The following is a 26027-nucleotide window of genomic DNA, read 5'->3' on the forward strand; positions in this document are numbered from 1 at the left end:
AAGTGTAATATCCCAACTATGTGAACTCAGCAAACAGAAACAGAAAAGTAGCTCATTATAAAATACTTTTTAGCTCTATGTAAGACCACCCAGTTTCTGAAAATACAGACCCCAGCAGGTTTCTGAAAAAACATTATTTTTATAGTATCGTTAGGTGTTAGATTTTAACTGTTTGACAGAGAATGGAAGGATACCAATAAATTTAAAACTAATGTAATGGAAGTTACTCCAGTTAAAGGTCAATTAGATATTAAAGTGAAAGCATCTCAAATCCGATAAAGCCGAGTGAGCATAGGATACAATTTATGTACAGGAACTTAGTCATTCATTCAATAGGTTATTTTAATATATAGCATTGCATTAGGTGATATGTATACAAGATGTATGTAAAGGTCTTTAATTAGGTACCTTCTAGAACTTCTTGAGAGTGAAATAAATAACAACGAAAACATAGTGGATAAAATTGATTCTTTGAAAAAGAAACCAGCCTTTCTGCATATGAGCCATAAGATAGTTAAAATCACTAGGGTGTAATCCTTATTATAGCTATAGAGTTTATGGCCTGATAAATGGTCCCTGTTCTACCACAGAGAGTAATTCTAGTAACTGTATGGTTTGTTTTCCTCAAATCAGTCTTTCTTTCCCAGGAATAGCATTGAATAAACATCCTCATTCTTAATCATCTATTCTTTTGTAAAAGCCCTTCTCTCCTTGTCCCTGAGGTAATTTCTCATTCTTTCTTAGAACCACATACCAGTCATGCCTCCCTGGGACCACACCCAGGTCACTGAACTTGTTCACTTAAATTCCTGAGCCACCTTAGGGATGAATTCCTTCACCTAGTGGCTGCTCTTAATTCATTGCATGCTGTTTTTTCCCATCTTCTGTTCAAGGAACTTGAGGTTTTGAGTACCTTGCTATCTCATGTACATAAGAATAGTAATTGGTACCCTTTATAGTGCTTAACACACTGTCTGCTTGTTTATTTGGTTACTGTTTCCCCAAGTGGACTAGGAGCACTTGGAGCCCAGGCATTCCATATATCTGGCATCTAACTTGATAAAATTTTCATCGAATTAATATGTTAGCTCATGCTCTGCATTTTGACCCATGTAACAAAAGAGATCAAAGGAGAGTGATGTGCATGCAATCCTAATAGTGGTCTGGGCCAGCGGGTAAGAATGTGTCCACATCCTGAGGAGATGTTACCCTGAGCAGCCTCCGTAGATGTCCAGTTGTTTTGGCATATCTTTCCCTACAATGAGGATGTGGATACCAGAGGATTGTTACTGAACTGACCCAGCCAGGGTCTTTGGCTAGCGACCTTCTCTTACTTGGCCTCTCCAGGCGATGCTTTGATTATAATCTGACTTTCTAGGTAGTCTTCCTCTTTTTGGCCAAAGTCCTAAATGCCCACTAAGTAGTACTTTTGTCTCCTGAGCTGTTATGTTTTTCATGGTAAACGGACACTCCAGACTGCTATAAATTGGATCACTTTGAGTCAATTTTGATGAAATCCAGACAGGATGTCAGGACAAACCATATTGAGGACCGGACCTGGAGTTCTGTGCGTGTCTGCTGTAGATGCCCTGTGAGGCCATGTTTTTGACCACCAGCTGGTCCTTCTCTTTGATGTCTTCATAGGGAATCTCTGTTCTCTAGAAATTATTATAATCTCTAGAGACACATGTAAGTCATGATGCAAGGCAGGAGTTGACTGAATACTGACAAAAACTCTGTCCTTTGACCAAGACTTTAGTCAGGCTCCTCTGAGCCCTGCTTGAACTAGGCATTACTCTTGGGTTTCCCTCTCTGTCCTTGTTGAATCCAGTTTGAATAAGAATCCTGTTAAATCAGTTTAGGGAAAATCCTCTATGCCTGTATCTGACCACCCTCCTATCTTATCATCCTGGCCTACGTTCAGTACTAATCCTGTCAAGTCAGTTTAGCCAGAAATCCCTTATCTTTGATGTTTCCTCTTAGTAATTTTCCATCCACTGGCCCCACCCTGCTCCTTAGTTATAAATCCCCACTTGTCCCTGTTGGAGTCTGAGTTGAGTCCAATTCCTGTTCCCTACTGCAAGATCCCATTAACAGTGGTCCCCCTTGAATAAAGTCTGCCTTACCGTTTTTAACAAGTATCATGGATAATTTTCTTCATTAAAACTATTAAAGTAAAAGTACGTTGAAAAGCAAGGTGAAGAAGCTCCAAAAGGAAAAAGTTGAACCGAGTAGTACAGAGTATAGGTGCTTAGAGTTTGAATGGTGGAGGATGTTTAGTTTAGCTTTGAGCTGAGCCCCAGAGAAGAGGTGGGATTGGAATAGGTAGTGAGGAAGGGGCAACAGGAGAAGCATTAGCAGAGGTTGAGAACTGAAAGAAAGGGTGAGTTTTCAAGGGAAGTGGCCTGGCCCAGCTGAGGCAAGCTAGTCTTTGGGGCTTGCTAGGATGGATGCTTGGGTAGACCTGGGAGGGGGTCATAAAACCTCCGAGTTTCTGGCTGGATAGTTTGGACTTAGACCTATTTGCAATGTGGAGTGGACGGAGAGATTTGCGTAGGAAATAGTTTGATGAAGTCACCTCATAAGGGTGATTAATTTGTTGTAATAACTGGAAGTAGGAAGAAATTGTAGGCTTGAGGAATGGAAGGGTGCTTAAAGCAATCTGGGTATAGGTGGTTGAAGACCAAAACTGTGGGTCAGTAGGGGGACTTGAAAGGGTCATTCATTATGAATTGAGAAGCCTTGGCAATTGGATATAAGATAAGAAGTGATGTATACTAGTAAAGAAATGGGCAAATAGTAAGCTTCTGAGTATGAAGATGCTGCCCACATATAATGTGCTAGGTTATATGTATAATATTGTAGTGCTTTACCCCAAATGTGCTTAAAACCCTCCCCTGACTCTATCAGCCTCCCGATATCAGCCTTCCTATAGAACTGTGTTTACCACTGTCAAGCATGAACCATACTGAACTCCTCAACTAGGCCAGAAGCTTCATGAGGGACAGTAATTTTCCTCCAGCAAATCCTAATATGTTAGGTATTCAGATGTTTGTGGGATGCATTATATGCTATTATAGCTTCTTTCTGCTTTCTCTGGAGTGTTGTGAGTAGCCCTTTTAATTGATTATTACTTTACTCTACTACCATCTAGAAAGTAATCAGCTACTGCCATTCCATGGAGTCAGAAGACTTAATGAAGCAGGGCCCTCTGCTTTCTTGTGTTGGCTTTTAGTGGACAGACATTTGCAGCATGCACCACTGTATGTATATCTTAAGGATAGGAACATGTACTTTGATTTTCTGATACAGTAAGTAACCCTGGGTGAGATAAATCAGACTGATGTCAAGGTTTAAAAACATTAGAGCCACAGAGGAGGAAAGTCTGCCGAGCACTAACACCCATTACTGTGCTGGGTTCCCTGGAGAAGCAAAGTACAACATTCTCAACCTTTGTTACTCAAGATCTTCAGGGTGGATGAAAATGGAATTCATTAGAAGGAAAATACTATTTTTAGTTTTCTTTTACATGCATAATTTTGCTTGGGAGAGTATTTATGTGTGTTTCAGAGCATCATTCTATTTTGACCAATACTTGTGTTTTTCATTTAGTGACCGTTGAAGTGCTTTCTCTGGGAGTTGTGTTTGAAGGCTGAGAGAAGGCATTTTGATTCAAAAAGGTTCTAAGTTCTCCAAGCTATACTATTTAGGTAAATTTAAGTTGTCTGGATCAATGAAGACATAATAAGCATTGTTTCCTTGTTTCTAGTTGGGAAGTGTTTTATGGGCTTTCTCAGCCTCTTATTTCTCACAGTTCCTACACCCGCTCATGAGGTGGCAAACTGCATTCTTCTTGCTGGATTGCATCACACTGTTACTTTTACGGAATCCCTCTTTAGGTAGTACTTTCTATTTTTTTCTTTTTAAGTTCTTTTGTAACATAGGCTTTGGGGAGCCGAAGCTGTTGTAAGGAGTGGTCTTTTGCCTTTCCCTTTTCTCCTTGTATTTCCTGTTGGGTGCTGGGGGAGCAAGGGTACCTTCTCTAGAAGGTTGGAGAAGAGTTTAGCTGTCAGTGTTTTTGGTATACACAGGGCAGGCAAGACAGTAATTTCAAGTGGGGAGTGGGCCACAGGTGTTTGTCATCCATGGAAGCTGTTGGCTGGAGTGTGGGCTTGCCCTAGACCACGTTGTAGATTGCTGAGTGTTGAGTTATGAGTGAGTGGGGCTCTGAGAAAAGGATTGGGTTGGGTTTTAGGGCTGTGAACCTGCCCACAGTTTGCAACCCTAGCCCACAAGAATGTGTCCTTAAGATAGCTGATGACCCAGATCAGGACTGCAGGACTGGACTCATGTCCAGACTTCTTTGCAAATTTTTTTTTTTTTTTTTCTTTTTTGAGGCTGGCTGCTATGGTGATCCTAACCCTTGACCTTGATGTTATAAGGTGATGCTCCAACCATCTGAACTAACCTGGCCAGCTCCTGTAAATTCTTTTAATGGTTTTTGAAGAATCAGTTGGTAAACAAAAGCCTACAAACTTTAACTGGGTGAATTTCTTAGGAAGGAAAGATGATTTAAATATAAGATATTGCAACTTTTGCAATATTTGAATATCTCATGTAGGTCCATTTTTTAAGTGTAAACAGACCAGATTGCACTGTAGGAAAAACTTTTCCTCTACCCTCTCAGTTTCAGTTAATGGGTCCTTTGAATTAAAATGATTAGAGGAGAAAAGGCAAAGAGATTTTATTGATGTTGATATCTTTATGTTGGGGGAAGCTTCATGGAAAAGAAGTGGAAAACAAGTTAGAATGGGGGGCTACTTATGTACCATTTTAACAAAAGGTGATAAACTGTGAAGTGACTAGACAAAGGAACAGGGCATTTGGGCTTCCTGGGGGGTAATTGTGGGAAGGTGACTAGGAAATGTATGAGGAAAACTAATGGTAGATAAGTGTTGTTTATGCCTAAAGTCATTCATGGGGGGGGGGGGAGAGGGGCAATCTTTACGAATGGAAATTTTTTTTCCAAAAGGGAAATTTATGCCCTGCTTTTATTATTCAGATTGGCGGAAGGCAGAGAGCTCCTCCTGTGTTTGCTGTTTATCAGTTGCCTTCAGCTCAAATTAGCTTTTGTACCAAAGTGGCATCTTTAGGGGAGGGGGTGGTTGGCTGGTATGGAGATTCAGAACCCTTGACCTTGGTGTTATATAACGGCATGCTCTAACCAACTGAACTAACAAGGCTCCAAAGTGGCATGTTTTGATCTCCTTTAGTAAGATGCATTTTCTGACCCCCCCCCCCTTTTTTTTTAAGTATTCTTCTCCAGGTCCATTTAGAGTAGAGCTTTGGTTTTTTAATTACGGTCTTGTTTTAGCGCAGTGGTTCTCCACACTTTTCTCCACACTGTTCTTGTGTACCACACTTTATTGAAAACACACCACATTATACATGTTATGATTCCCAATGAGGAGGTTGAGATATACTTTTCCGAGGAGGTAGATGGGTGGGAGATGGGCTGCCATACTTTTTCTGACTTGAAAAAGCTCTCCTTCCTCTTTGGGAGTCATTGATCTGGCAGTAAGATCAGGGTCCTAATCAATAATTCTAGTTTGGAAAAGCTTTTTGGATTTGTTTAAAGAGCTGCCTTGTGTGAGTCTAACTGGGAGATCATCCATGTAATTTCAGCGACTGGACATTCAGTCTTGGTCCACTGTCCTCTTTCTTTTACTTGGTGGTGTAAGAGGCCTGTTACCACCAGCTCCTGGGAGGAGAGGAGTTGGCCAGGTGGGCTGGGAATTTTACAAACTGATTTCTTTCTTTGGCTGGATTTGGTTGTACCCTGGAAGGAGTTGGGGTGAGGTGGAGTGGAAACAGCATTGGATTTTCAATCAGAAGCTCCACGCCCACAGTGTGACCTTAGGGCAGTAGCTGCTTAATCTTTTTTGGTTTTAGTTTCCTAATGAGTAAAAGGGAGGGGTCTAGATGAGAATTATATGGTGTCTTTGGTCCCTTCCTGTTCCAGCTGTGAATTGCTGAGGAGTTGGAGTTGGCTAGAGGAGACGCCTGCATTCCCGTTACCCTATTTGTTTTGTTTCTTGACTAGGTTATTTGCCTTTTAGGATTATTTTAGCAAAATTTGCCTGAGAAGCATAATAATGCCCAGTGCAGTGTAAATATTCACACATTTAGACACAACCCTCTCTGCATTCCCCCAACATATGTATGAAATATGAATCTATCTGTTGTGAGGAAGCACAGTGTTCATTGCTGTGGATTCTTTTCTGCAGTGCTTGCCACCAGTCAGCCAAAGATACTTCTGGAGTAGTTATAGTAATAATATCACAGGAATATAGAAAGCAACCTGGCACCTTTGGGATACCTATGGATACATGACTTCTCCACCCCTCCCCCTCCTTTTTTAACCTGATCTGTTAATGATTGCGCCTAATTATGTATTTTTGGTCTTCTTACTGTTTGCAGTTCTCTTGCTACTTACAGCTGTATGTTTGCTTTTGTTTGCTGTAAATCCTGGGCTGCCATCTGAAGCACAACTTGATGATTGTGTATTATCATCTTGGGTTAAGTGCTGTCTCATTGCTTTGCAGGCTGCCTGCTGTTTCCCGGGGAGATCATGAAACGAGGTCGCCTTCCCAGCAGCAGTGAGGATTCTGACGACAATGGCAGTAAGTCCTGCTTTGTTGTTCTTGGAGCCTACCAGGGTTTGGGTCAGTGTAAAAACATGATTTTTTTAATGTAATGCTTTAAATAGTTGAGGTCCTTTGCATATCAGGCAGGTCAGAGAAAGCCAAGGCCTGGAGAAATACAGCTGAGTGTGATACTGCAGGTCTGTAACCAGATCATTCCGGGTAAGGTTGACTGCAGGCAAACATTCCTGAGGCACCTGCTTGTTATCCTGGGATGAATAATCGAGTTCCAAGAGTCACTGGTGTGTCTGTTTTTCCTAAACATCATTTATGGTACTTTACAGTTGCTCTTTATGAAAAGGGAACTTAATGCAAGTCATGTAATTATTAACTAATTCAACTCAATACACGGATACAAGAGGAAATTGACGACTGCCTAGTGTGATGTGAGAATATTAAGTGACCTGTACAGGTTTGTAACAGGTAATGAGTCCATGCTCTTCACTTGGATTTGCCATGACTGTATTTAATACTACTGCTGTCTGCATCTCAGCTCTCTGGCAGCCTCGTATTTTCACAGTGCAGCTGAGAATCAAAACTTAGTTGGCTTCCAGGCAGTCAAAATAAATGTCATACAGTGTCTGTGCATTGAGAAGCTAACAGACTGCTCAGAGGAGAGCTCCCCTCAGGTAACAGAAGGAAATTTTGTGCCTAGCACAGTGCCTGAACTCTATCCCTTTTGCTTATGTTTTATATTACAGATAAACTCAGGAAATCTTGAAAGAATGCTTGCTATGCTGTGGGCCTGCTTTCAAGGAACTTGGCCTTGGATATATGTAATAACAGCTCTGATATGAAGTCATCAGGGCAGTAATAGAGATGTCTTTTTGATGCCCTGTGGAAGTATACATATGTACAGAGGCATGTGTCACTTAACGACAGGATACGTTTTGAGAAATGCGTTATTATTAAGTAATTCTGTTGTGTGAATATCATAGTGTGTACTTACACAAACCTAGATGTTATAGCCTACTACACACCTAGGCTGTTGTTGTAGCCATTATAATCTTATGGGACCCCCATCGTATATACAGTGCATGAAATGTGGATCTCTGGTACACAAATCCAGAGGAGGGGAGGGCCAGAGAAACCTGTACAGGAGAAGAAACTTGGACAGGTTCTGAAGAATGAAAGTTTTTAGGCATACAGGGTTGTTTTTAGTTTTCTGGTCTCTTAAGTTTTCAGCAGATTAAAAGTGCAAATTAGAAAGCAAGGCTTTTCTGCTATAGTGGTCACATGGTTAGGTGCGGGAAATATAGGAGGGGACCAGGAACATGAAAAGCAGAAGAAATCAAATGTGGCATTTTGTTTGGTGCTTTGGGTGCAGGCATGGGGCAGGGGAATGTAAAATTGATGGTTATGGGAGGGTGTCAGGTGTTTGGGATATATGCAAAGGTAAACTGTGACCAGATCTTGAAGGGCTTGGGATAAGGAGCTCTAAGAGATTGGGGCTTTGGGGAAGGCAGTGGAAGCTGCTGATGTTGGGAGCAGGAGAGCAGTGAACTACGTGAGAGAGGGAATAGGGGCTCCAGAGCAAAGGGCTTTCCTCTTCTTTCAGGGAGAGGTACTGAAAGTCTGTCTCCAGGTGCAAGCCTTCGGGAGTGCTGCCTCTGAACTTCTGAGGGACTTGTCATTTCACAGCCCTCACTACCTGTTTTTTCTGATGTTTACAGTTTTAGGCATTTTATCCCTCGAGGGAAAACATGCTTTGGTATTTCTTCTCTGCCCCCCTGTGGTGCCTATCAAAGGGTCCTCATGAGTTATAAGTACTCAAGAAATGCTTGCTGCTTGCTTGAGTACACATTTGTGTCCTGTAGCAGTGAAAGAAAAAATCTTGCTTTTTAGGTTCAGAATTAATCAGAAGATTTTGTGAAATTACCTCTGCATAGTAAGAATGCCCAAGGAAATGAATAGAGTCCTATTTTAATTTTTTTTGGAGGGGGAAGGATTGAGTAACAGGTTTATGATCGCTCTGTCTGTTCTTGTCACTGCCTCATCTCCTCCTTGGGAGAGCTGGCTTGCAAAACGTCCTCCTGGAATGCTCTCAAACTTAGAACCTTCCCTGTTCTGGACCAGCACTGTCCAGTAGGATGGAAATGTAATAATCTAGTGCAACTGAGGAAATGACTTTTCAAATTCTATTTAATTTTAATAAACTTAAATTTAAAAAGCCACAAGTGGCTAATGGGTATAGTGTAGTTCTGGACCCTGGCCTACTCAAGTCCCTTTCAGCTGTCCAGAAGCTCATAGGAGCCCCAGAAGCCCTTGTGTTGGTCAGCTCGGGCTACCACAACAAAGCACCAAAGACTGGGTGGCTTAACCAACAGAAATTTATTTTCTCACAGTTCTGGAGTCTGGAAGTCCATGGTAAGGTGTGAACAAGTTTGGTTTGTTCCAAGGCCTCTTGGCTTGCAGATGGCTGCCCTCTTGCTGTGTTCTCACATGGTCTTGCTTCTGTTCACAGGCATCCCTGCTGTCTCTCTCTGTCCCACCTCCTTATAGGAACACCAGTCAGAGTGGATTAGAGCCCACCCCAACAGCCTCACTATAACTTAAATCTCTTTCAGGGCCCTGTCTCCAAATGCAGTCACATGCTGAGGTACTTGCCATTAGGGCTTCGACATGGGAATGGGGGGGGGGGGGCACAATTCAGCCCATAACAACCCTAGAAGACCAAGTGATTCATGTAAAAATGTATTTCCAGGACTGTCTGCGTAGTTAACTTGGTTAGAGCATGATGCTGATAACACCAAGGGTTCAGATCCCCTTACTGGCCAGCTGCCAAAAAAAAAAAAAATGGATTTCTGCCCAGAACTCTGGTTAAGGAGAGGAAAGAGGAAGAGAGTGTCCAAAGTCTCCCCCAAAATTGTGTCCATCCAAAGTCACCTTATCTGTGTTGGGCTATTTTCTTCCTCATAATATGTTCATGCCTGTGCTGGCCTCCTTGGAGAAGCTGGGGGTGGGGGATTAAGGTAAATATTCATAAGATACTCGAGGGTTAACCTAGATATACTGCAAAGCTCAGTTCTATCCTTAGCCCTAGGCTGGACATGGAAATCCCAGGGTGGTGGTGGGGGAGGGGGGTGATAGTTGCTAATAGAGGGTAGGCTGTATTTTTGTCATACAGGTGGCTTATTATGATGCATATTGATGCTTTATATCTGCTGTCCGTGCAGGCTCAGTGATTTGATATTTATTGTGGATGATGACAGCGGTAAACAGCTCTCATTAGGAAACCCTGGAATGCCAGGCCTTATAAAAAATTGCACATATTCACACCATGGAACACATTCCTTTCCATGCTCTCTGAGGACAGCTGGTTCACAGTGTAGGCCTCTGCTGCCAGCCCACTTATTTGCACTGAAGCCCATCCCTGTGGCCTGGCAGGCGTACCTTCTGCCTCTGCAGTAAGGTCCACAGAGAGAGCCCTACCTGGGGTAGCTCCCCACACCCTGCCCTCCCTCAGCCAGGCCTGGGCATGTGGAAGGTCCTGCTTACAAGAAGGGCTGGGTCTGTACAGTGGCCACTCCCCAGCCTCTCCAGCCTACAGGCCTGACAGAATTTTGGCAGCAGTTCCCAGCCCAATGCAGAGCATGACCAAGTGGAGGAGAGGCAGCTGCTGACGTCAGCATGGGGCCACAGCGCTGGCCACAGCCATGCTGGGCCCTGCTGGCCTACAGGGCTGGAGCCCTCTTCTTGGTTTTCTGGCCTGGTCCAGGGGAATGCCAGCGTGGTATTTACAATTGGGGATGGACAGGCATTTTCTATGTCAGGTACGAGCCCTTATCCAGCTGCAGTCTAGTTGTTGAAGCCTTTCTCCAGGCACCTAGGAGGCCCAGCCCTGCACTGGATGGAGTAGTGTTGGGCTGTTTGCAGGCAGTGTCTGTAATTGCTGGGCTTCTGGGACTGGGTTGCCCAGCCAATCTCTGAAGTTACACATTGTGCCAGGGTGTGGCCCAGGGAAACAAGCCCTTAATTTCCTGCTTCGCAGCCCAGTTTCTTGTGTCCTTAGGGGTTTTGGCAAATGTGGGAATGGGGTCTACCAGCTATTTTCAGTATTTCTAAAACCTAAAGGAGGGGTGTGTGTGCGTGTGCGTGTGTGTGTGCGTGTGCATGTGTGTGGCTGGTCGGTACAGGGATTGACCCTGCACCTTGTGTGTTATCAGCGCTATACTCTAACCGACTGAGCTAACTGGCCAGACGCTCATTTTGTCTTCAGTAAAGATGCAGAGGCTAGTTAAAACATCAAATATTCTTGCTTTTGGTAGGAATTATATATTATTGGTAATTTCAGGCCAATTAATAGTTCTGGTCAGCATCCTTATATGTATTTTTTCCTATAAAAATAAGACAATTAAATAGTACTTAATGAATACTGTTCATCTGGCAATTTTTTTTTTTTCTTTAGAACATGAAGTCTTTCTTTGGCTAGGACGAGGTAGCCAAATGCAAATGGTGTTTTTGTTGGATCTGGTTGTTTAAAAATTCATTGCCTCTTAAAGATCCAGAGGGACATTTCTTCCTTTACTTTTTGCAAAGCACGATAGAATTGTGCTGATAACAAAATTTTTCGTAAAGTTGTGCATCAGGGCTTTTTTCCCCCTAACTTCCTAAATTTCAGGACTTTGTTCATCTCCCTGTGGGAAGAAGGTTTGGAGGCAGGCACCACTTGGCCTCTGCCTGGACTTAGTTTCCACACCTGAACTCTGCTGGAAACACATCTGTTTTCCCCAGTTATCAAAGCTGAGCTCTGCTCCATCATCTGTGATAAAGAATGGGCAGAAATGAGAATCGACTGAAATTCAAACTTACTAATTTTGCCACTTGGCGATGTAGGTCAGTGAGTGGCAAATATGAATTATGTGAGGACTTTTGTTTTTTTGGGCTCTCTCTAGCTTTATTGACAGTGAAGAGATGCCACCATTTTTAGTGGCTGGCCTGTACTTTCTGCTTTGGGCCTCTTTATGTTTTACGGCATTTAATGGGTTCTGTTACATTTTTTGATAACTTGCCTTTATTTTGTTAGGTTCAACTAGCTATGCGAGGTTACCTTCATGTACGTCTTTGTTGGTTCCTCTTTTTCATAAAAGGTAACCTCAGTCCCCAGTTCTAATCCTGTTTGACTATATCTTTAATTTGTTCCTTTTACCCCATCAATTGCATCTTGTGACACCAAGGAGTTGTAGAGTTCTTGAAATTTGGGAATTTTGGTTCCAGTGTTGGAGAATGTGTATTGTACTTTCCTCCAGGTTCACAGAGATGGCTTTGCCTGTTTTCAGTCTGTCCTTTGGCTTCGCATCTTGGGGCATAGGGTCATTTTGGGCTCAAGGAGCAACTAGTAGAATATAATCTCTTGTCCTACTCATCTTCTGTGGTTCTTGGACCTGGACCTCAGCAGGGGTGTCTGTATGAAGTGTTTGTGTATCAGTTGATTGAAGGTCTGAGTGTATTTAGGTATGTTGAAACATTTCTGGGCCAGTTCTTGGAATGTATGTGTGATGGCTTCATTTGTTGGAATGTGGAAATGAGTTGGACCATAAACCTTGGGTGGAAGAACTATGATGAACAGCAGTTATATTAGACACTTGTCTTCCATCATGCAGTTAAAGCAAATCACCAATAACAAGATTAAATTTGCTTAATTTCAGATGAGAATTTCCGTGGCATTGCTTTACTCGTACAGGGGATAGCTTAGCCTTTAGGTAAAGCACAGGAGTGTTTCAGGTCTGTGTACCGTGGCTGTAACACTGGCCTCCTGGACTTGATACTGGCTGGTCCTAAGCGTCTTATTTTTATAAGCTGGTTTAACACTTTTAAAGACAGACACCAGCATATTATTTAATGTTCAGAAGCAGACACAGGGGAGTCACCATTTGGTTAGTGGTGAGGTTCTTTCCTAGTTTGCATTTTTTGCAGTGGTGTGAAGATGGAGACTGCCATTCATTCTAATTTCTGAACCTTTCATGCATGGTGCAACCTGAGAACCATATCACACATGAGCTATCAATTGTGGGAGGTGTGTGCAATATGTCTTAGATTTACTCTTGAGATTTTCCCTTATTTTGGGTCTAGGGCAAGACAGCATGGCTATTTTTAATATTTCAAAGGGGAGTGTTCGAGATGTCTTTATAATAATAGGACCAGAAAGAAGGGCTCAGAATGTTCTGCATGGTCAGGGCCCATGCTCATAGCTTTGATCTATGAGTCTTTGATAACTTTGTATTACCCCAGAAGGTTCTGTTTTAATGGAAGTTGGAGATATTAAAAACTAGACAATTTTTTCTCCACTCATTCTTTTCAGTATTTAATATAAGATAGTTTAATATAGAATTGTTCTTACTTAAACAGTGTACATGTCAAGAGTTTTAAGTTATTTAAATTTGTTACGAAAGTGGACTTAACTTTAGGTAATAATCTTACCTTCTGAATGGTAATAAAATAATTTTAGATATTATTACCAAATTTTTAGAGTTCCCAACTTGTTGCCTGAAAGCAAAAAGAAAATAAAACAAAACTCTACTTATTATATTCTTAATTTGGTTTGTTATCAAATATCAGAACTCTGGGGAAAAAAAATGCAACACCCACTCAGCATAATCTTCACGCATAGTTTTTAACAAGTGGCTGGTGTTTTGCTATAGTGAATCACTGTCTCCCAGTCTTTTTGGTGTTTGAAATACTCTCATTTCTAGTTTTACTCCCTTCCCATCCAAATACTTTCCAAAAAATATTTTATAACATACCTTTAAAAAAAATTTTAAAAGGGATGTGAACTGTTTTTGTTTTGATAATGTTCTGGGAGCTTCCTTGCCCACTTGGGCACTGTCTTAGGGAGGAGTGTTGATGTGTCATAGCAAGATGCTCACTTTGAGTGGCTAGCTGCTAGACTCCTGGGAATGTTTCTGTAGTTGTAGGTGCATTCCAAGCAGGAAGCAGTGGCCCCAACGATCTGTTGTTAAATGTATTAGTTCTTTATTTTCCTTGACCTCATTTTCCTTGAGCTCAAGAGCATAGCTACTATTAGGTAAAACAGGAGTATATTTTGGTACCTGCCACCTTCAGTTCTTGAGTTATAGTGATGATTCTTGTTAGGGCATGACTGACTGTCGGTCCTGAACAATGACATTTTAAAAAATTTTTGTCTACTTTTCAAAAAAATATTTGTTGAGAATCTGCTGTGTGCGTAGCACTGACTTAGCTGTGCTATATGTTGTAAATTCTGGGTCATATACTAATAGCTCTTGATACAGTAACCATTTTTGATATGAGCAAAAAACAAATCAGAAGGTAGAGATCACCAGCCACATATACCTGCTACTTAACATGGAAGGTAGAGCAGCAGCCTCAGATCTCCTTTCCCTGTCCCAGGATCTCACCTGGTTCAGCAGTAAAGTGTAGGTTTTATACAAGCCACCTGTGTAAAGTAAAATAGAGACTTTTCTTTTCCTTTACTGTTAATGGACGATAGTGATGATTTTTAAAATAGCTTTATTGAGAGATAATTGATGTACAGGAAGCCATACATATTTAAAGTGTAAACTTTGATAGGTTTTGACATGTTTACACTCATGAAGTCATCAAAATCAAGATAATCCTTTCCTCCTGCTTTCCCCAGTCAACCACTGATCAACTTTCTGTCACTATAGATTAGTTTGCATTTTCCAGAGTTTTATATAAATGGAATAATACAGTGTGCACTCTTTTGGTCTGGCCTCTTTCACTCAAAGTAATTATTTCAGCGCTCATCCATGTTGCATGTATCAGTAGCTCATTCCTTCTTACTGCTGGATATTGTTCCATTGTATGGGTGTTCTACAGTTTATTTATTCATTCACAGTCTGTTGGTGGATGTCGAGGTTGTTTCTGGATTTTGGCTTTTATAAATAAGCTGCTAAGAACATTTCTTTGGTCAATGATAGTTTAAATTTAGCTTCTTTTCCAGTCTTTTCCTTTATGCAAAGTGAGTTTAATGGGATTAATTTTTATTTCTTTTCTTCTGCATTATATCAACACCAGGTAAATTAAGAGGGACAGGAACAGACTATTTTTGGGTAGACCAGAGTTTCTCTTGGTCACTACTATTGGGTACCAAATTTGTAGCATTTTTGGAAATCTGTTTTTAAAAGTAAATGTGGTGCAGACACCAATTTTCAAGATTTATAAAAGCATTCCTAGGAAAAATTTCTAAATGAGTATTACTACTCGGCTTGTGTTCTATGTCAGCAAAGCTGTAAGCTTCCTGGGAACCTTGGAAACTACTTGGGAGGGATCTTGACAGATCCCAAGAAGAGACAAGAGGGTGACAAAACCCAAGAATGAACAAATTTGTTGTTTCTGCTTTACCTCTGAAAGTTTTTGACTCTAAGGACCCTCCTCCCCTACCTCATGTTAGTTTTTAAAGTATAGCAGTGGAGTGATTCTTTTTAAATTTCTGGCTTTGTTTCTTATTATTTACAACCCTTTTCATAGTAATTCAAAGTAAAGGGCCATCTCTTCCTTTCCTCTGGAACCTTCTGTGAATCCCGTCCAGACACTGCATGTGCTTTTCCTCATCTCTTCTTTTAGGCTGTGGATCGGCTGGAGGATGGCCTCCAGGACCAGAGGAAGAAAGAGGGGCCTCTCTGTAGACGTTATGAGCCACCCGGGGCTCCAGGTTCCTTCCCTTCCCTTTTTCTAATAACGGCCAGATTTAGAGCTTCTGCAAGTTGGGCTCACCCCAATGTGCCCTGAGTATTTCTTAATATTTCTTTCAGTGTGGGAGTGAAACATTTCTTATCCATTTAGAGTCTAAAGAGACATACTTACTATTATTTTTTAAAGAAGAATTTTCTCAAATGTTTACTGAAATGCCATGGAGCCACCTGTAGGAAATCTAATTCTGCTGACATAACAACAGTCAGTCAGCTGACCTAGTAACGGGCCTCAGGACTGGTGCCTAAAGATAGTGCCCACGTCCCCCTGTCAGGGGAAGACTGGCAATCCCTTTTAGGGTTGGCCATTGCAAGTCTGATGATAGGCTTATACGCAGAATTTATTTCTTAATGTCCCTAAGGTCTTAAGGGTGCTTTGATTCTGTGTCCCTGTCTCTGTATTCTGTAGAGAAAAGCTTCCTGTTTGAGTGACAAGTGATTTTACTGGCAGAGTGGCAGTTCCTCAGGCTTTTGGCTTAAAAAAATATTTTTGTGTGTGTGTTTTGTTAATTTCTGGGAAATGGTACAGTAGGTGTTCAGGATCAGGGTGATGAATGTTAAAGATAGAAGGTGGAAGAAGCTATCAGGAAGTTGGACAAATACTGCTGGTGGTTGTGAGGGCTGTTTTGGTATCTGGCAGCATCATGGCAACCACAGATAGGAGGCTGTTGCAGTTGTCTGCGTAACAAATTAACAGGACGCAGTGGCAGAAATAGAGAGTAGGGGCTGGGATTCTGATGTGTTGGGAAGTTGAATGGATATGGCTTGACCATTGATTGGATGTGTCCTCAGTGAGAGGAGTCTAGGATAGTCATAAAAGGAGGGATACAAATGGCAGAGCAGGCTCCAGTAAAATGTTGTGGTGGTTTTGTAATGCTGAGTTGACAGATCTAAGGAACACTCTAGGGTTGATGTCTGATGTGAAGGTGAGACTGGATCTGGAGGTTGGGAGGGAGGAATATAGGTCCAACAGTCTCCGCAGGGTGTGCTGGGTCAGATGTGGACATGGATGAGCACCCTTGGGAGAGCACTTGGAGCAGCAGGAGGAGAGAGTTCATGGGCAACAGCCGTGCTTATGGGATTACATGGACGAGGAGGAACCCACAAAGTGGGGACACTAGGAAAAGGAGTTGCTACTGAGGCCAAGGGAGCGTGTCAAACCAGGGTGGGGTCATTGGTGCTGCAGAGAGGTCTCTGGCCAGAGAAGAGCTCAGACTGGGCAGCATTTAGGACACATTGGTGTCCTGATGGGGGGCAGGCTGGATGACAGCATTAGAGCACCTCTGGAAGAAAGGTAGAGAAAAAAGCCGGTTGACATTTTCATGGCAAAGTGGAGAGGCAGTTTTAAAGGTTATTTGGCCATTAGCCTCTTCAGTCTTTATGATAGGCTTGAGGTTCCCTGTTCTAGAGAATACTAAGTTGTTATGCTTTGAAGAGTTGAAACTTTCTTTTCATAAATGTTTTTGGGGTGGCCTTAGGCTTCAGCATAGTGATCTTAGCATCTAGAAAGCTTACTGAAAACTTAGTAAGATGTTTTTCAATTTGAATTTACCAATGTGAGATTTTGAACCTCTTGAGCAGTGCAGGTGCACGGGTGAAGGCTCCACCTGCATGGTGTTCTGAAGGTCTGCTCGCCTCTCGTGTGCTGTATGTGTGTACAGCATCCTACACACAGCACAGACCTGTGTGATCGCCTTAGCCTGCTCTGGGAAATAAGTGTTTAAGTAAGTGGTGGGAGAGAGCCGAGAGAGCATCGCCCGTTGTCTTGTCTCCTGGTACTATGCTATGGTGAGCCTGGAGGAGTCTGGGTAAGAAAACTCCTGAGAACACTCTGTGGCTTGTGTAGTTTTAATGGTTCCTGTTTGAATATTTGTTTCTTTAGGCCTGTCAACTACTTGGTCCCAGAATTCCCGATCCCAGCACAGGAGAAGTTCCTGCTCCAGACATGAAGATCGAAAGCCTTCAGAGGTACTTCCTGAATGCTTGCCTGACTGTGCATGTCGTATACGTGTGTGCATGAGTACATGCTGCCCCCCATACACATGGTTGATTGGTGTCTATCTATGCAATCTTGGGCAAGTTACTTAACCTTTCTGTGCCCCAGTTTCCAAATCTGTAGGATGGGAATAATGCAGGTGTCTGCCTTGTAGGATTCTTGTGAGGATTAAGTGGGTTAATACACATAGGCTAACACATACACACCACGGGAGTAGTTCCTGGCACCTAAAAAGTGCTCAGTAAATGTCAGCTGTTCTTATTAATTATATTCTTTTTTTCCTTTCCTGTTCCATCTTCACTGGCTCCCAACAATTTTTCCTCTAGCCAGGAGATCAGCAGGTTCAGCTGCTGCCAAGTCACTGCCAGCCTAAAGTTAGTTTTAGCCATGAATTTGTGGCTTATTTGGCAAAAACCCAATGTAATTCTGCGAGTTTTGTTTTGGGTATTATGCTTAAGACTTTCCCTCTTTTTCCCAATTTGTTTCTCATCTTATGTTTTCCCTGGTACCCCACATTTTGTTGTTTGTCTGTCTGTCTAAAACTATTTTTAGGTGCATTTCTCTCTGCTGGCCTTTGTTGATTAGGGTCCCCTACCAGTGCTGTGATCTGTTTTTTCTGGAAACCTTTGCTGGACCCTGAGGGTTTAAGTCATTGAAGAAAAGGTCTTTTAATTTGTCACAGTTTTCAAGTGAACAGGTTGTGGGAGTGACAGTTTTCAGTTGAGTGCTTTAGTTTTGTGTTGCCTCTTGGTGGGATGACTTGAAAGATAGCTTAATGGGGAAGCAGAGGCCAATTCCTCGGAGGTACTTCCTGGACTGTAATGGGGGTGCCAGGAGGGTGCTGTGTCGAAGAATGGAGGAGTTACTTGGTTGTGGAATAGCATCCTCCACCAGGACATAGTGTACATCCTTTAGAATTGTAGAAAACTGTCCCAGGAGGCACTTACACATTAGATCAGATATTCATGAGAAGGTGGCCGTTTAGCCACTTGATTTATTCCAGGCCTTTTGTTCTTTTGAACCTACAGCACTCCCTTTTCTGCAGTGCTGGAGCATCTCTGCTGCTCTTTTTCTTTCTTCTTTAATTCCTTGTGCTGCCTCTCTGGCCCCATGATACCTTTCTGATGTTTACACTGTGCTCCTGATATCTCAGCACAGGAGCACAGGGGCTCTGATGAGGAGCGGTGACGTGGTGTGGGGAGCGCCAGAGCCTCCGCAGTGCGGCCAGAGCCCCCTCCAGCACCATCACTGAGCAGCATGGGCACTGCGCTGGCCTTGTCCCGGCCTGTTTTGGTCTAGATTTTTTTCTATAATGTCTCAGAGTTTAGCTGTGAGTTCAAACTAGTTCATACATAAAGCACTGATGTTGAGCTCCGCCAGGGCTTGGGGAGTTAGGTCCGTCTGAGGGCGTCTGTTTCAGTTCTTGACCAGTTCAGTTCTTGACCAGTTCCTCCTGTGAGTCTTTGAGGAAAGGAACGTTTTTTTCACCTCGTTGCTTTAGTTTGATTTTCCTTCTTCTTTGTCAGTTCCCCTTGTTTTTTACCTGTAGGACTTAGTTGGAATATGTTTTCATCTGATTTGCTTCTTAAAGGTGTATACCCATGACTCAGGTTTTGAAGGGCTTTCCTCTCGGGACAGGAGGGTGTGGTTGAGGAAGTCAGCATGCTGGGCTGCACCTGCTTCAGGGTGCCATGCTTGAAGGGGACCTGATGTCATGTATGATTTTTGTGGAAGGTGCACAGCTAGGTTCATGCTTATTAATGGGACTTTAGAAATGAGGACTGGCATACTGGGGGAAAAGTCAGCATTGAAAAAGGCAGCCTGGAGAAGTGGCCTTTTATTCAGACACTGCCTCAGACTTCATTATGGTGAAGTTTATTAAAGTGATCACCAGCCTGAAACGCCACCAGGAAAAACAAATATGGACCTGTTAGCAGGCATATGATGTGAACTGTGCTTAGCAGCACAAGAAAGAACTCCCTGTCCTGAGAAGAGAGAGTTCAGCATTGTGACTTGTGTAAACAGAGAGGGCAGCTTACAGATGAGGCTCACTACTGCCAAACACAACTTTGGGCCTGCTCTGGTGCCAGGGTCAGAGCTGCCTTATGGAGTCCTTAGTCATGAGTGGGCTGAGGACAAGGCTTGAGAGGGAACCAGCTGTGCGGCCCCAGCTGGGAGGCAGTGTTGTGCTCCTTCTGGGGTCAGGCCTTGGTGACCACGGATGCCACAGGCCCATTAGTCTGAACAGAAGCAGGCTCTGGGAGGGCCTGTGCTGAGGAATTGGAGAGCTCTCTTGGAGGAGCAATTTTGAGTCTTGTGGGTCTCTCTAATTTTGGCAGAATGGCAGAGAGTATCTTTCTCCTCCCTCCTCTCCCCACAGATGCTGCTTCCTGGGTAGAAGTTATGCCAGGTGAAGGTGTACAAACAGACAGGTTCATTGCAAGCCCGTCCCCTGGCTTGGCACTCCAGCACCTGTCATTGCTTCACTCCCAGGTTTTTCCAGTCCTGCGCTTCTACCTGGCGCCAGCCAGCCCTGCTCCTTCACTTCACCAGATACCTTGCCATAGCCTTGGTGCTCTAGGAGGCAGGGGCTGGGAGTGGTGGGGGGGTGCCTGAATATGGAAGACAAGACCCTGGTGGTTCTAGAAGGATTTGGCTTGAACTTGTTATAGGAGTAGTGGAGTTTTATTTCTAAACATTTACTGGGAGAGCACCCTTGAGTGAAGTATCTCTCTCCAGGGATTTTTCAGGTACATGTTTTTAGCAGCCCTTTTGGTGAATGGAGAGTTCTTGGAAGTTTTTCAGAGGAGGACGATAAGGTCTGCTTTGTTGTTTTGTTGATGTTGTAGACACTGCTGTGTCTTGCTGTGCTGATTGAGGAGTGAGAGGGCAGCATTCCCTCAGCTGCTGCTGTCCCAAGCCTGAGGAAGCAAGGCAAAGGTGCGGCAGGCGAAGGGTTTTCTATAATAGGTCAGACTAGTTCTATACTGGTATAGTGACCTTGTTACACGACAGCTCCATGGTTACCCTGCAGCTGCCAGCACTCTCAATAAGAATGCAAATATCAAATGTCAGTGTCCCTTTCTCTCCCTTTCCAGGTGTTTAGGACAGACCTGATCACTGCTATGAAGTTGCATGACTCCTACCAGCTGAACCCGGATGAATACTATGTGTTGGCAGATCCCTGGAGACAGGAGTGGGAGAAAGGAGTCCAGGTGCCAGTGAGCCCAGGGACCATCCCTCAGCCCGTGGCCAGGTAGAGAAGTGCTCCCCCCACGCCCTTCTTCGGCAAAAGCTGGGCACCTGAGAGGAGGCAGTTTCTGAGTTAGCAGTAAAATAAAGGAGGCCTCAAGTGGAAGTAGAAATGTGATAGAAACACACTTCAGGCACAGAAGGTGATGATTTTGAGGGTCATGGGCCTTGGGAAAGTGCTGAGAGGAGGGCAGATTCCGAGACATCCTTGGAAGTGACTGGGTAGGGGAGGGGATTTGTGAGTTCACATGCTGCGTCTTCTTTCCATATGTGTCCACTTTGGAGAGTGGCTCTGGGGAGAGAAGTGTCTGCCTCTCTGGGAATCAGCAAGGGCAGCTTCTTGGCTATAGTGGCTGGCTCTACCTCTGGGGGAGGGCAAGTGTGAGGAGACCTGCCAGGTTAGGGTTTGTGGGAAGAGGAGTTCGATGAGTTCTGTGGATGGGCTGTTTGTTCCCAGTTGTTCTTGTAGTGCATTCTCTAGATTTACTGACCAGTCACTTATCACCTCACAGATCTCTTAGGAACAGGTGATCAGGAACAGGATCTCTTAGGAAATGAGGTGATCCTCATTTCCTCACCGTCCAGCTCCGTTTGACCTGGAGTCTCCTCTCACGGAGAGAGGATTGAGTGCCCTGCTTGCGCAGCTAGCACCTGGTTTCTCTGCCGCCTGTTTTGAGACGTGGCCTCTTTCACCATTGCTGAGTCTGGACTGGCTTGACTTCTTGGCCCTCACCCACCTCATGCTCTTGAGATGATCAAATTTGATTGTTGTCCTGTTGGGATCTCTGAGGAGTCTATTCAGTGGTGACAAATGTCCATATCGTGTTATAGTTCACTGTTGATGTTTAGATTATGTGACTGATCAGGAGGTGCCAAGGCACCTGAAGGCGAGAGTCCTGGCCTTTATTGTGGAGCGGGCATTGGGCTTTTCAGGGTGGACATGGTGTGTCTGCCTCGGAGTCTGTGTCTGAGATGCAGCACACCACCTGTTTCAGCGTTGGCAGTCCCAGTCCAGGAATTACTTGCTGAATGATTCAATTTCATTTGGAAGCTCAGGACAAAAGGAGTGAGAGCACTAACATGGCTTGTAGAAGTTTCAGGTGGAACCCTACTCTTGGTTGAGTAGAAGGAAATTTCTTTAGTTTGCCTATCTCAGTGTCATGTAGATAAAATCACTCTGGTAATTATAAGGGTCGTGAAGATACTTTGACAAACTTTGGGCAACCTGTTGGCATTAACACAAACTGCTGAAGCACAGAGATGTAGAGGAACCTTGTGGACCTCTGGGGTCTCTGATTAGGAAGAGGGCCTTTAGCTCCAAGTTGGGAGTGGTTTGCTCTTCTCAAGTGCAGTTCCTTCTTTTGAGTGGGGTAAGGTGGAAAGCGCTTATCCAGGGGTGAACAGATTGGGGAGTGGGTGAAGTGTGGCAGTGTAAGGAGAAGAGGAGACTAGTGTTCCTGTTCCCGGGATCATAAGTTTATGTAGGGAGAATCCCCTACTTGCCTAGGACTCTCTGATTCTTAGGTTTTTTAGTAATGGTCAAGGCCTAATTTCCTCTCTCTCTCTCTCTCTCCCTCCCCCCCTCCCTCTCCCTCTCCCTCCCCCTCTGTCCCTCTCCCTCTCTCCTCTCTGTCCCCAGCATCCTGCTGTGCATGCCCTGCTTGTGTGGCTGGTGTGGCTGTTCTTGCCTCCTCAGTACTTGGCAAGCGCTGGTTCTAATGGAATCCAGCAGGAGTGGCCAGGCCTAGTTAATGGAAGGAATTTGGGGGTCAGGGTTTTTTGGTGTTGGCAGCAGGCCCCAGCAGTCACAGTCACAGAAGGTAGCAGGGCACAGTGGTGTCCTGGAAAGCTGGTTTTGAGGACTTATGCAGTGTTTCACTTGTATCTATTTCTATTCTGGGGGCTTTAACAACTTGTAGTTAGGGTTTTGTTAGCAGTGACAATTGAGTTTAAGCCTGTGTTTTATGAACCTGGTGGTGACAGGGCTTCTGAGAGCTGGAGGAGGAAGCTCCACATGGGGTCTCTGACCAGCTTCCTTCTATGTGGCAGAAAGGGTAACCTGGCAGCCTTGTTTTCTTGTTAATCAGGGTCGTGTCTGAAGAGAAATCCCTCATGTTCATCAGGCCCAAGAAGTACATCATCTCGTCCGGCTCCGAGCCTCCAGAGTTGGGCTATGTGGACATCCGGACCCTGGCTGACAGTGTGTGTCGGTATGACCTCAATGACATGGATGCTGCGTGGCTGGAGCTGACCAACGAAGAATTTAAGGAGATGGGTGAGAGATGATGTGTTATATTCTTTTCTCAACTGATGATGAAGAGATAAGTATTGTAGGCATGTAGGAGAGTAGGACAGTTCCTCGCTGCCTGGGGAAGCCAGGGCTGTCATAGCTTCAGTTAGTGTCACAGCCTTGGGCTCTTGAGAAATTGGCTTGCCCAGCTGTGACAGATGTGCTGACCTTGGCTGGAGTAGGATTAATTTTGAGAAACAGCAGGCCACAACAAAAGAAAAAGGAATCTGAATGTTATCACAGAGGAAAAAAAACAGAAACACTAGAGCAGAAAACAGTGGGGACCAGTTCCTTCTGTCATTTAGTATCCCTGGGCTTCAGTTCCCTTAAGGGAAATAAATGTGGGGGTTTAGATCCGAGCACGGATGGGAAATCCATGGTGCCCGAGCCACGAGGAGCCCTGCCTCCACGGTACACATCCCTCTTGGTACAGCTGCTCTCTTCTACAAGCCACACATGGACTCTGAATATGTGTTTAGGGCTTATCACAGTGTCAGCACTAATGTGTTATCCAAATGTCTAAAAACTTGAGAAGTTAATTTGATGGTTTAAAATTTTATGATAACTCATATACATTGTTGTAGGTGCTAATGACTTTCCATTGTTTTTTTGCTGCTTAAATGCCCTGTTTGAATATTTTTTATAATCTGTTTTTTCCCTCACTGCACAAGTGTTTCCATTGTAGGAAGTTTGAAAAGTATCCAGAAATAGAAGAAAGTAAGAGTCTTATCCCAACACTAGCTATAACCACAATAACCACTTGAAATTTATTTTTGATTGTTCTTGCGTAAGAATGCATTTTATTTGATTCACAAAGAACTGTCTCTTTTGCTCCAGACATTCCCTTGTGTTTCAGTCTTTCACGCATTTGCTTAACTATTAATTTCAACTTAGTAGAATTCAGAGGGCGAGGGGAAAGGTAAACCAGTTAAAAACATTTTAGCGCTCACAATGAAATCTGTTTTCAGAGCACCATTTTAAGCACCAAGAAGGGAAAGTTTTTAAAAATCACTCAAACCGTAATATTTGGTCATGGTTTTGAAGTCACTTAACATATTAGTTACGTGTAATAACTATAATGATTTTACAAAACTGTGTATGTATTTAATAATCTTGAATTTTTTCAGGATTTATCTTTGGCTTTTTATAGTACACTACGTCTTCAGTGCTGGACCGTAAGGAACAAACTTTTGCATGGAAGACTCTGCCTTCTAATTTAAGGATCCTTCCTTGGAAGGATCTGAGAGTCATTCAGTAGAAAATCTGGGGGTGTATTTATTTATAATATTTTTTATCTATTGTAAGTTATTTGTAAGTTTAAATAAACCGATATAGTTTTATCCTGCTCTTTACCAGTATGGGTTTATTAAAATGGGTTTTGTGGCATTTTTGCTTCAGGAATGCCTGAACTAGATGAGTACACCATGGAAAGGGTCCTGGAGGAATTTGAGCAGCGGTGCTATGACAATATGAATCACGCGATAGAAACCGAAGAAGGGCTGGGTATTGAATACGATGAAGATGTTGTCTGTGATGTCTGCCAGTCGCCTGACGGCGAGGACGGCAACGAGATGGTGTTCTGCGATAAGTGCAACATCTGCGTGCACCAGGTATATAGGGCAGTGAGGCCAGAGAGAAGCCATCTGGAGCATGAGCCCGCCGCCCCGAGCCCAGATTCTTCCTCTACACAGGGTCCATTTTCCCCCCATCCTGAGAAATGTGTCCTGTAGACAGCTTTCCCCCCAATAGGTTCTTTTAACTGTATTCGAAGCGTGGCTTGGCTGCTTTTATAACCAGAAGGCTAGGATCCTCTGTGGAAGTTGTCTTTCTTTATGTAGTATTTTTTTCTTATTCATAAAACTCAAGTTTTCTTAAGAAATAATGACCCCCTCTGTCCTGCTTCAACACCTGAGATTAGGTATTAAGAGCACTGAAAACACAAACAAACCTTAGACGACGTGGTTTGTTTGCTATATTAGTTTGTTAGGGCTGCCCTACTAACAAAGTATAACAAACTGGGTGGCTTAAAACCACAGAAATGTACTTCTTGCAGTTCTGTAGGCTAGAAGTCCAAAGTTGAAGTGTTGGCAGGGCTGTGCTCCCTCTGAAACATTAGGGAAGTCCCTCCTTGCCTCTTCCTAGCTTATGGCACTTAGCTGGCAGTCTTTGGCATTGCTTGGCTTGCAGCTAACTGCCTTCATTGTCACTCTCCCTGTGTCTGTGTCTTCACAGGGCTGTCTTTTTAAAGGACACCTGTCATACTGGATTAGGGGCCACCCTACCCCAGTGTGATCTCATCTTAACTAATTACATCTGTAATGACTGTTTTTAAGTACAGTCACTTTTTGAGATTAGTTGGAGCTAGGATTGCAGAATATGTTTTTGGGGACACATTTCAATCCATAATATTTGTTAGTACGTGTTAGTATATAAACTGAGCTGTCAAAGGAGACCAAAGCAGCCTCTTGTCTGAAAGGTTACTTCTTGTCCTCCCTGATATCAGTAGGATTTGGTGGTTGTTACCATCCATGGAAAAGTAAATCCTCAGGCTTCACTGAGGATGTGTACTGGGTAATTTAAAAAGTTTACAACAGTCTTAGTGCCTCTTATCTCTTTTATTTATTTTTTAATGCAGTAGTGAAGTGATTTGGATTTGTGGGGGGGCTTGTGTCCACATAAAGGCAAAGGCTGTCCTGAGGTACTTTCTTTGAATTCACCTGTTGATAATGAGATTTATTTATTTATTTATTTATTAAAAAGATGACCGGTAAGGGGATCTTAACCCTTGACTTGGTGTTGTCAGGACCACGCTCTCCCTAGTGAGCGAACCGGCCATCCCTATATAGGGATCTGAACTTGTGGCCTTGGTGTTATCAGCACCACACTCTTCCAAGTGAGCCACGGGCCAGCCCCGATAATGAGATTTAAAACAAACTTGAAAGAAAGACTTGTGTGGAATAGTTGCTTGAGTGACCTCTCAGTAAGAAAAATCGGGTTTGCTCCATGAAGTTCATAATTACCATTTCTTTATAATTTGTTTGCCCCTTGTGCTTTACCTCTGTCTGAAGACTTCACAGCTGTGGCCTTATCCCAGT

At 43.4% G+C, this 26027-nt stretch overlaps 1 protein-coding gene across 6 annotated transcripts in view; it reads left to right on the plus strand.

The window, feature by feature from the left end:
- The window catches only part of JADE1 (jade family PHD finger 1), a 57934-nt gene that overhangs the window by 11827 nt on the left and 20080 nt on the right, over positions 1-26027 (plus strand). For 4 of the 6 annotated variants that reach the window (XM_063108044.1, XM_063108049.1, XM_063108045.1 and 1 more), the window contains exons 2-6: positions 6606-6683; positions 17277-17362; positions 20489-20646; positions 22730-22917; positions 24331-24542. In XM_063108044.1, coding sequence (XP_062964114.1) covers positions 6632-6683; positions 17277-17362; positions 20489-20646; positions 22730-22917; positions 24331-24542 — 696 coding nt within the window. In that variant the 5' untranslated portion in view covers positions 6606-6631. Of the gene's footprint in view, positions 1-6601; positions 6684-17276; positions 17363-20488; positions 20647-22729; positions 22918-24330; positions 24543-26027 lie in introns of those variants that run through there. The other 2 variants (XM_063108047.1, XM_063108048.1) reach the window with 2 other exon arrangements.

The sequence above is a fragment of the Cynocephalus volans genome, chromosome 9, assembly GCF_027409185.1.
Source record: "Cynocephalus volans isolate mCynVol1 chromosome 9, mCynVol1.pri, whole genome shotgun sequence".
NCBI classification, from domain to species: Eukaryota; Metazoa; Chordata; class Mammalia; order Dermoptera; family Cynocephalidae; genus Cynocephalus; species Cynocephalus volans.